Below are 11902 nucleotides of genomic sequence, written 5' to 3' on the forward strand. Positions count from 1 at the left end.
TAGACGTTTCAATGGCTTGAATGGCCCTGTCTGGCAAGGTCTGCATGGTTGGAAGCAATTTGTGTTGTTAAATTAGTGATAATCAGCTCTTCCATGCTGGCGAGTAGTGCTTTTATGCCAGGCAGAGACAGTGAAGTATCGCCGTCATTCTGAGCAGGGTTATCGTCGGTAGTGGCTCAGAAGCTAGCTCGCCATCTTGCCCGTCTTCACTACGGTCCTCGCTCCCATGTTCAAGTTTTTTACCTTTTTTACCTGTTTCTGACCATGTCAAGCTGGATGTTGCGTAATTCTGGTCAGAAATCAACCTTAGAGACAAGCTCGCCAAGTTTAAGCGGATGTAAAGTGTGGAAAAAGTCAGATAAATGGCGAGTGGTGACAGAGCTCTCCCGCCTTGCTGCCTACACCATTGTTCAGCTAACCGGAACCCTATCATGTCTGTGCAATATTTTAACACCTGCTCCATATCATTCCATCCATTTTTAGCTTTTTAAAATTTAGTTCTTCTCTCAGATTATACCCACCCTGCCTTTCTATAAATATTTTTTTGTAAATTTCCCATAAGTAGATTTCTTGCTTTGAACATGATTTGTTTATTTCATAAATTTAACCAGATCAAAAAATTTCGGTGTATGCCACTTCAAGAATAGTGAGTCAGTTCCAGATATCCAACTTTATTGATGATTTTGATTGATTTCTTTTGTAATGTGCATAACAACTGTAGGTTGGTTTTGTAGGTGTTTCCACAGATTTCAACACAGTAACTAAGATATGTTAATCAAAGTCAAAGTAAACTTTATTATCCCGCAAGGGGAAATTCATGTGGTCTTACACATCACCTTAAAAGAAACACTTTAAAATATGGTCAGTACGCACAATACAATAAACAACACAGACATAAAAAACTAAAACAATTAAAAGCTGCAAGCAGCGATGGACGGGCCCTCGCGCCACTGTGCACGTCGGGGTTACTGGCGGATGCCGCTACTTGCGACTGTGCATTCTCGCGGAACTCCGACATCGCAACAATGAAAAGGGAACTCCCTGCTGAGTTCAACGATACCTCACTCAAGACTCTACGTCATGCAGTTCATTAGCTGTGAAAAGGGGCGTGGCTAAAGCATAGGGGGCGGGTCAAACCATCACCAATTAAAAGGGAACTCTGCTGAGTTCAATGATACCTCACACAAGGGTCTACCAAATGTTATGAAAGGGGGCGTGGCCTGAGTACGTGGGCGTGGTCAAAGTATAGGGGGCAGCTCAGTATCGCATGTAGACCACATAAGTTTCATGTAAATCGGATGATGTTTGTCATATAAGGGGCCTTTCCTGTTGCCAGCGGGGGGCTCTATGACCAAAAGTCAATTTTGGCCTGTAGGTGTCCTCAGGCCTGGACCCTTGTCAATCGTGAGAAATTTCGGGCAGATACGACAACGTACACTGAAGTTATAACAACTTCTTTGTTAATCGCTAAACACTCAAAATGGCCGCCACACCCACACCGTCTGACGAAAAGTTTTTCTTTTAATAACTTTTCATCTTTAAGGTGTTGAGATGGTACAGACCAAGTTTGAAGTCCATCGGATGAAATCTCTAGGAGGAGTTCTGTTCTGTATTGTTAATCGTTGTCTCCCCCTAGTGGTATACTAAAAGAAATTGCAGTCATGTCTTTCTGCGGCTTCCTTTAATGATGTCATCAGGAAGCATCAGGAATGTCTCCAGACAGCATTGTCTCGTATTCGTGAATCAATCTAAGGCCATCTGCTCACGTTCAAGCTATAAACGAGCATCGTCGGTATGTAAATGTTCTTTAACATATCTATGCAGAGGAATATTTTCATGTAAGATGAGATGTAATGTTATTCAAATTGTTGTAAAATTGTATACATTTTCAAGTGTTCACTTATGCCAGCTGTGGTATAAACAGAATAGTGTGAGCTAAGTTATGACTAAAAGCCTTTAAATAGCTATTTCATTGTGTAAAATAAGTTATTTGTAAGAGTATTGTTTAAAACATGTGAACAGACTCAATGTGAAGATTTAGTACTCATTTATGTAGATTTGTTTTCAGTTTTACCCTACTTTTGGTCATCATTAAAGAAGTAAACGATTCACCTTCGTCCAGTGTGGTGACTATAGGAGGAGTTAAACTGTCAATTTACACAAAGGGTTGTAACAAGGACGGAACAAGTTCGTTAAAGTATACCACCTTGACTTTTTGGCCTACTTTCTGTTGCCACTAGGGGGCGCTATGACTTTAAGTAAATCAGCCTTTATTTGTCCTCAGGGTTGGAGTCTTATGAATCCTGAAAAGTTTCGAGCCAGTTGGACAATGTACACTCAAGTTACAGCCACTTCCTGTTTTGATGGCAAAACGCACAAAATGGCCGCCCAAACAACTTTTCATCTTTAATCATATGTGTGATTGGCATAGGACAAAAAAGCTGGAAAATATACGGCGCACCCATGATGCGGCGACAGCACACCCCCCCCCCTCCACAACCTATCCTTTTAGGAAGGCTATATACTGTTTGTTTTTCTTTGAGATGTTTTCATTTAACTGTGTGGTCATTTAGAAGGCTTACTGAACGCATCTGCCAGACTGTTAACCTGCATACTCAGCATGCGTTCTTTATGAGATATATAATAGTACTGTTCAGGCATGAAAATGGGAATGAGAAAATTTTAAATATTCCATATTTTAAAGCATCAATCTGATGCATTTTGAGATGCATTTTTTGCCAACCAACAGTGTAATATTTCAATATGCACTCATTAAAGTGAATTTGTCTGGCAAAACAGTTCAAGTCCTGACATTACACAATAATAAAAGTCTAAAAAACTAAAACGTTTTGGATAAATTTTTACTTCTTCCAACCATATGTTAAATTAAGAGTCAATGTGGATTTACATATTGCAATAATATAATCCTACAATGAATCATTGTGAAAACTAAACTTTACTACTTCGGCCAGGTCATCATCAAAAAAGCGAATTAGTACATTCGTGATTTTGTCCATGTTGATATTAGCTGCTTTATTTACATTTATTAAAAACGTGGCATTGTTTAGCTTTTCATATAGCTAGACATCTAAACTCTGGGACAAGGCTGTTAGGTTTAAATAACTGCCATGCTGATTCCAAACGGACAGCTTTGTCAAGGCAGTTTGGGATTCAGATAGCTTTTACACAGTGGCCATCGTTAATGACAAATCATCACACTGGCACCGCACTCTCACATTTCGGCAAAGACCCGCCCTACTTTGCATCTGATTGGCTAGAACTTGTTTCATTGGTAGGTGGAAATTCAATGATTGGTTAAATCCAGCGCATTAAAACAAATCCCATGTTGACTACACTGTTTCAAAACGGCAAATTTCGCCGAAAGGTGAGTGATTTTTATTTTCATCGGACTGTTGATGGGTGATTTAGCAAATACAGGCACTTTAGGTTGTAGGTTTTTAGGCAAAATTAAAACTCTTTAAACTGATTTGATCTGAATATCTTCTTCACACTGTCTGAAAACAACTAATAGTGCTATTTACTATACTATTTGAGAATATACAGATTTTTGTTAGTTTCTCCAAATACCTGAGGAAAAATGTCATTAGCAGTTTTTATGAAATCATGTGTTTTACTGTAGTTTTTTTTTTAAACTATTTGTCTTAGTCATTGTCACGTTTAACCCTTGTGTTGTATTGCCTTGTCCTTCCGGGTCAAAATTGAAAATTCACTTTTTTTTAGCGCTTTTTCCTGGCCCGTTTGTCGCTTTTTGCGATGCTTTTGGCAAAAAAACATTTTTAAGGTTTTTGTCAAAAAAGCTTTCTTTAATTCATGGTCAATAAACCAAATTTATATGACATACCTATTTGTTTAGGTAAAAAAGCAGAAATTATTAATTATTTTGACTAACAGTTAAGATCAGAGGATGTTGAGTGGATCACAGACTGGTGTATGTTAAAGTTTAGTCAGGATATTGTTTTAAAACCATTTAATTTTTTTTTTTCAAATGCTATAAAATTGAATATAACAAACCAAAATTCAATGAAAGTTATCATTAATTTTACCTGTGTATAACGTTGTATGGAACCCATAAAACATATCCATGATAATTTTCTGCAATTTGGTTGAAACCCATATTTTTGATATAAAAAAACTTTTTCAAAAAGTGTCAAATTTGACCCGAGGACAACACAAGGGTTAAAAGTCCATATACCTTGAGGATACTCAGAAACATGTAGCCATTTACCACTTCAAAAAAATGTATGTTGGAACGTGAGGACGCTGACGTGAATATTGCCGCTTCACAATCTGCGAAATTGATATTTTGTTGCGTTTTCTAGTAAATTAAGTACCCTAAGTTTTAGATTAGGTGTTGGTCATTCTCAACACCTTTCTATCCCCTGCTGTGACTTATCAATTCTGGACTCTGCTGCTGCCAGCCTGTGTAGCGTAGCTACGTTACTCACCGTCGATCAACTGTTAACTAACTGCTAACGTTAGCTGTCAACCTCCCGACTAACTGTTATTACCGCAAGCTTGTGATCTAGGGAGGATTATCCCTTCAGACCACAGTGGACTTCAGTGGACTCTCCATCCAAACTCCCAACTGGACCTTCGTCTGCCACGACTGCCGGACTCTTTCAAGTACATGTACTCCCTGTCTCCGCTGATCACTTGGTAGCTTTGAGACACCTGGTCAGCTGTCAGCTTACGCCAGCTAGCTTCGGTTAGCTTCCACTGACGGCTCGCCCAGCACATCTGTGTTCGCTGCGTAGAGCTCTTTTTCCCGGCTTTGAAATTACGATTCCTACGCCAAGACCCGCCCTTCAATCACTACTATTGGCAAGGCGGCGTTCATGCTTACGCAAGGTAACGTAACCTGATTTGTTCAGGTCTTATCCCCTCATCAATCGGCTATCTAAGGGCCGGGACACATCAGGCCGATTATCAGCCGTGGGACAGTCTGGCGAGGTCAGTGACTCAAATCCATTCGGTGTGTCCCGTGTCATCGTCCGTCTGGGTGGCTGTCATCGTGGCATTCATTTTGGCCGACCTGACATGTTCGGTCGGCGGCAGGGTCGTCACGACTCACCCGGAAATGACGAGCGGAATGAGGTGACTACAGTCTCTCAAAATCTGATGAAAATCTTTTAAACTGACCTTTGTTGAGCTGAAATGAAGACAGATTCAGCAACTGCATGGCCTATTTCTCGCTTAAAATGTTTCCAGAAACACGTTTCAGTGAACTATTTTAGTATAATATGAGATTGTATTCTGAACGGCCGCCATGACAGTCCAGGTCTGAATTTCCGGAGAAAACAAACCCATGTGACGCGTTCGTCCAATCAGCTGCCGGTTTTCATTTCTTGGGCAACATTACAGATTAGCGCCACCTGCTGTTATAGAGATGTATTACGTCTTGTCTCCTCTCGTCTTTTTGGTCTGTTCTCTGGCAGTTTTTTGGACCTCGGGGACGCGACTGATCATATCGACGGGGTTTTCTGTCAACGGTCGGCCGTAGGTGTCTACACCATAACCTTAACACCCGGATTTGCATGATTTACGAGAGGCTCATTTTCAAGTCGGAAAAGCCGGATTTCCGGATTTATCCGGAAGAATCACACCCCTGTTTAATGTCTTAAGATGGCAAAGACCGAATTTGAAGTTGATCGGATGAAATCTCTAGGAGGAGTTCATTAAAGTACGACGTGAAAATGGCCAAAAATCACACTAATTTCGAACTTTGAAATCAAAATGGCGGAGTTCCTGTTGGGTTTAGGGTATGGCTCCAATGACGTTTTTTGTACAGCTTGACATGTTACATACATGTACCAAGTTTCGTGAGTCTATGGTAAACGCACTGCAGGGGCTCAATTTTTGTAACTTTGTAGGGGGCGTTAGCGAGCCATTTTTGTGCACCTATTCCCGAAACCCTTAAAATACATACATTTTCACCAGACTTGATGCGACCGCCAATTTTGGTGAGTTTTTGAATATGTTAAACCCCTCAAAAAGCCAATTCATTTGGTGTAATAATAATTCCTTCAGTTTCAATAGGGCCTTTGCCGCTGTCGGCGCTCGGGCCCTAACAAGGTAAAAAATAGAAACAAGATTTTGGATCATTATTGGTGCTTATTTCTTAGAACTTAATCAAAACAGGTGAAAGTGCTTGAAATGTAACAATTTGATAACTTTGTGTGGGAATAGCAGGTGCAGAAAGACAACATTTCCACACACAGCCACCTACAGTAGTCACAGCGCTTACTTGCTTTGGTGTTTATAAAGCAATAAAGTTCAACAAATAATGGTTCAAATAAGAAAAGTTCCTTTTTCATATGTAGATGCACTCCCCTACAAAATCACCCCAGTAGTCAAGAATGATTTATTATTTCCAAATAGCGCTGTTTATGTCATCTTTGTCTGCTACATATTTCCTACCGTGGTCAGAAAGAACAGGGGAGACACTTTGTTTCTCCCACTATAACTCTAGAGTCGGTCCTCGCTCCGAAGCTAATCCCTGTCACTCTTCTCACTCTCACCACACACTCCCCACACATACAGGCCCAGCTATTCTCCTAAAGAGATTGACGCACAAGTATAAACTTCAGGCCACTACGGCGAAAGCTCTGCGTGGAGCCTCCGCAGGACTATAAATCACGCTGACCGTTGGCAATGTCTTTTAGCTGCAGCTTCTTCAGACAAATCCTTACTGGCACTGCCATCTTCCTCTATTCCGACAAATGTTAATCAACGTATTTTTGTAATCAAAGACGTTGATTACGTCGATGAATGGTCCCAGCCCGTTTTGGTCACCTATAGAGGGTGGCTAAAAAGTATTTAAGTGGATTTTTTCTTCATTTCACACCCTCATGTTTAACAGAAGTTATTAAGTAGTCTACTAATTAAACAGTTAATAGCATTTCCCGTTTGTGTTTTGGCCTTTTGATTTGGACATATCCACATAAATTATCAAACTTTTATGGTTTATCAGCAGATATAATTATGTTTTTTTTCCACAGACATCATAGATGAATGACAGTAATTTTGTTACTGAGTTTGCGTGACTGCCCGCACGGTCTCACTGCAAGTTCATTTTTTTACATCACACCGTGTGTGTGACAACCAGCGTACGCAACCTTTTCATTTATACATGAAGCCCCTGGTGAACTTGGTAAAGTGAAAGTTGAAACTTAAAGAAAACAAAAGATTGAAGAAAACTGCCATGAAAAATAGAGTGACATGAAGAAAAAAAAACATCAGAAGATTTTCATTGAATAACACATCAGAATGCAAAGAATATTAAAATATTAGCCTAATCATTTTGAATGCCTACCTGATGAGCACTAAGACTTAATCATAAAATGGATTCAACACACTAAAAGAGTTTAAGTCAGGACTATTGAAACTTAAAGAATTAGTTGAGTTACAGGCATTATTACTTATGTATAGGCCAGGCAAAAAAAGTAAGCAGTAAAAAGAGTATTACGAGAAAATGTACTTTAGTTCAGAGGACAAGGACCATAGAAGGAATTTTCATTTTAAGCATCAGTATGCACCCATTACTTTTAGTCAGATGTATATTGTAGTGGTTGGTGTCAAACTGTAGAATTATTTACAGAATAGTTTAAAAGGGTTGTATTTTTCGGTTCAAGAAAATGTATAAAGAAAGAATAATGGGACTATATTTAGATGTCAGGTAATCTGTCTCCTTATTTGATGTGTAAGCCTGGTCTGAACTATGCATGAGAAACACAACTTTATTAATACCAGTTTGTGCATGAGAAATTATGTATGCATGTATTTTGTTTGTATGCATCGTTTTTACATCTGGCCCTAGGCACGCTGTTTTTAACACAGACTTTGTTAAATATGTAGTCTTCAAGCAAAACTGAAATTACTCAAGTGATGTCACTTGCACTAACTGGGATTCACCTGTTCTACATGCCGTCCCATTACTTAAATACTACTACTTCAAGTTTCAGGCCACTTACTGCACAGTGTATACATTACAGGTGATCACTGTCAACAGCAGGCTATGTTATAGAAAGTGTTTGAACAGATGTGTGGTCATTAGTTTCCATTAATGTCACTACCATATGAAGATTAATTTGCAGAGATTGGACAGTTCATATATAGGGTAGGCTATCACCTAATTTAACCAAAAAAGCAAGCATTCAGAATGAATAACTATCTCAGATTTCAAGAGTTTTTTTTTCATATTATAGGCTAGTGAAATGAATAGAAACAAGTAGCTGCCTGGAAGGTAGGCAAAAACCATTCAGCTAAAACGTTAGATCCTATACATGGCTTGCAGTAAAATGGGCTAAAACGTGAACGACTACTGGTATGGTCCGTTAAAAAAAAACATAAGTAAGTGCACTTACCAGACAACCCCAAACGCTCCATAGCCGATGGGCCTGTCAGGCTCTATATCCAGCTGCTGCTGTAGGTTGTGCGTGTGTTGTTGCTGATGGTGAGCTTTGACAGCAGCGGCAGCTTGAACCTGGGCAGGAGCCGCGGCAGCCGCCGGCCCGGGGGCTTGTCCGGGGGCAGGAGAGGGGAAGTATGGCTGCTGTTGGCCGGGGTTGAGCATCACCGCCGCTGCGGCAGCCGTGGAGGTGTGCTGCTGGACCGTGTGCACGGCGGCTGCGGAGCCCGGGTGCTGCAAGTGATGCTGGCCCGCGTGGTGGTGGTGGTGGTGCATGTGGGGAGGCGGAAGGTGCTGGAGCTGGTGGTGATGATGCGGGTGATGGGTAGCCACTGTTGAGGAGCCACCGTTGTAAGCAGCCATCATTTTTGTAACATTTGTAGCCGTTGTGCCGCAAAGAGCCATTCAATGATGCTGAATGATGACTGAATGATGCCGATCCTGTCAGAATCTGCTTCTAAAAGTAATGATAAACAGAGTGGGGTTAAATATCCTGCTACTTCGAATGTGTAGATAGATAAACCATTCCGGTGTAGGCCTACCTCATATCATAATGCCAACAAGGCTCTGACCGACTTCCTCTAAACTAATGTTCTTGCTTGCACACCATTAGGCTACTGTAGCCTGGGGCTAATAACGGAAAACATATATGAGCATGTACAGCATTGACCATCCAAGTCTTAAAATCTGTGCAGCCCTAACACTGCCACTCATGATAATTCCAAAAAATATTTAAAAGAAAATAACCCGCACCCCCCTCAATAAATAGGAAAAGTCGGTGGCCCTAGATTTCCCTCATGTTAGAGGTGGCGCCCCCTCCCTCCTGATGAAATTCAGCTTCCCCGTTTGATGGAACAGTGTGATCTAAAGCATGGGAAGCAGCGCATTCATCTTTTAAAAGGGTTTAAGTCTGGACAGGCTCTGGTCCAGAGCTGTTGCTCTTCCCACAGGGACTCCACACAGCTTGGAAATCGTATCTATTACGCCAAACTGAATTCTCCTTCTGATGTGTGCGCAGGCCAGACAGGGATAATCTCCAAACCGTAATTAACGCTGCTGATCCGGTGCGCAGGAGCTGTATCCAAGCGCAGGCCACAATAGAAAAGCGCACGCAGGCCCAGACCTCGGTCACCCACTCCACTCACATATTACAATCCAACGAGCCGCGTCCCTGGAAAGAAATCCCCATCATACTGACAGAGTGACGAAGCTTCGACCATGACTCAAAAAAATTAGAGAAATCCTCGCGGACGGCTGTCAGGCAACTTATTTCTCCCATCGACTGCCTTGTTTCAAACTGTCATCTCGCGGCTGAATAAGCACAGATCCAGTAAGATGAAACAAAACAAGTTCATTTTTTTTAATGATGGATAGAATATCCAGCTGCCATGGGCTACAAAGAAGACATTATTATTATTCAACCTGACATTTTAAGGCTAGCTAATCGGTGTTCGTGCCCCCAAATTACACAAGTAGCCTAACGTTAGTCCTTCCGTTCGTGTCGGTGAGCCCTTCTGTCCGCTGGAGAAGAGGGAACCTCTTGCTTAAAAGATCTACACTTTGGACCGACGCCGCTCCGTTGCCACTGACATGATAAAAGTATTGGTCATAAAGCAAATATGTGCAGTTGATCCAACATAGTGAACACAACCTTAGCTCCTCAGCAGTGAGATTGTGCAGCCTGCAGGAGTGTCAACCAATCGCCTAACGCACCGTAATGACGTAATGGTAATCTCCTTGATTGACACTGCAGGAAGCCAGTGCGCAAGCAGGCTGGGGTGAGATCAGGGAAGGATTGCTGCTCCGAAAGCCGTATGATATCCACACTGAAACAGTGAAGAAACTAGCAGTTCAATTAAATAAAATATCTGGAGTCAAGTTCTTCTAAATTTGTAAAGTGGAATATTTAAAGGAGAAAAGGGGTTAACAAGTTTGAGTAGGCACTAGTACAGTGGCAGCTGCTGACTCAAAAAATGTACAGAAACACAAAAACAATTAAAAACCGAATCCGATGGGAATGAACTTTGTGTGTGTGTGTGTGTGTGTGTGTGTGTGTGTGTGTGTGTGTGTGTGTGTGTGTGTGTGTGTGTGTGTGTTTCACTAGAAGTCTAACAAGCAGCACCCAGTGTGTTACAGTGGGAATTTTACACAACACCCTCTGATTTGAAGTGTTAAAACAAAAAACGTGAACATCTGGAATTATTAAAAACAACGCAAAAAGTGTGTTATGAGTTATTCTGCCTGTGGGAGTGTGCCAGACACGTTACATGTTGGGAAATAATCTCTAGGCTAAGCTGCTGTGAGGCCTGTTGTTGCATCCATCTTCCAAGAGCAAGAGAGAAGTAAAGGCTGGTTGTCTTCTGTTGATAGTGAGGTCAGAAGACTTCTAGTCAGTAAATATCAACACAATTACCAATCTGTTATGTTAGGATCCATTTTAGTGTGGTTTATTTGTTTAAATCAATGATTACAATTAACACATTTCTAGTCTGTTTTAGAGATAATATTCAATGAATTGTAATATCATTTCAGTGGCATATTCCTTGTTTTGCCCAGAAGCGCCCTGGAAGCCAAAAAACATTTCCTGCTAATACATATATTATAGGAGCATCTTGTAAGAAACTACTGTAAAGCTGTTAAAGTGAAAGAAACAGGCTTAACATTATAAGAATCTCTCTGCAGGCCAAATTGCATGTTTCCCACATAGAGACATGTCTACAAGAGATTCTGGTGAGAAACTACTGTAAAGTTCTTTAAGTGATAGAAACAGCCTTTACACATTATAAGAAGCTCTCTGGAGGCCAGTGTTAATTTTGACAGCAAATTCTGATTTATGCAGCAGCAGGCCATCCGTGGCTGTTGCGGCTGCATAGCGGCAACTGAGGACAGCACGAGGGGGGAGAGTCTGTGTAGCAGAGAGGAAGGCAGACGCGGGAAGCACTAGGACAGAGAAAGTCTGTGACTCCCACCTATCAGACACATTGACATCTCCTATCTATATCACATTGATACACGTTGTATCCCCATAATTCAATAAACACCAGATTTATCATATTTTGCCACAACACATAATAAGCAGCTAATTTGAAGCTGAAACACATTTCCTGCAAAGAAACATTTCATAGGAGCATCTTTTCTGCAGACAAAAGATTTTTGGGAGTTCCTTGTAAGAAACTACGGTAAAGCTGTTAAGGTGAAAGAAACAGGCTTTACATTATAAGAAGCTCTCTGGAGGCCAAATGCATGTTTCCCACATAGAGACATGTCTACAAGAGTTTCTGGTGAGAAACTACTGTAAAGTCGTTTAGTGGTAGAAACATGGTAAACACATAATGAGCAGCTCACTGGAAGCCAAAACACGTTTTCTGCAATTACACGTTTTTATAAGAGCAATTTGTGAGAAACTACTGTAAAGCTGTTAAAGTGAAAGAAACAGGCTTCACACATCATAAGAAGCTCACTGGAAGCCAATTC

At 41.0% G+C, this 11902-nt stretch overlaps 1 protein-coding gene across 1 annotated transcript in view; it reads right to left on the bottom strand.

Moving 5' to 3' along the window:
* The window catches only part of nlk2 (nemo-like kinase, type 2), a 170622-nt gene extending 160503 nt beyond the window's left edge, over positions 1-10119 (bottom strand). The window contains exons 1-2 of the mRNA XM_028573592.1: positions 8971-10119; positions 8385-8885 (exon numbers count right to left, since the gene is read on the bottom strand). Of these exons, the coding sequence (XP_028429393.1) occupies positions 8385-8833 (449 nt within the window). The 5' untranslated portion in view covers positions 8834-8885; positions 8971-10119. The remainder of the gene's footprint in view (positions 1-8384; positions 8886-8970) is intronic.
* Positions 10120-11902: the final 1783 nt, after the last annotated feature.

This window comes from Perca flavescens, chromosome 3 (assembly GCF_004354835.1).
Source record: "Perca flavescens isolate YP-PL-M2 chromosome 3, PFLA_1.0, whole genome shotgun sequence".
NCBI lineage: Eukaryota > Metazoa > Chordata > Actinopteri > Perciformes > Percidae > Perca > Perca flavescens.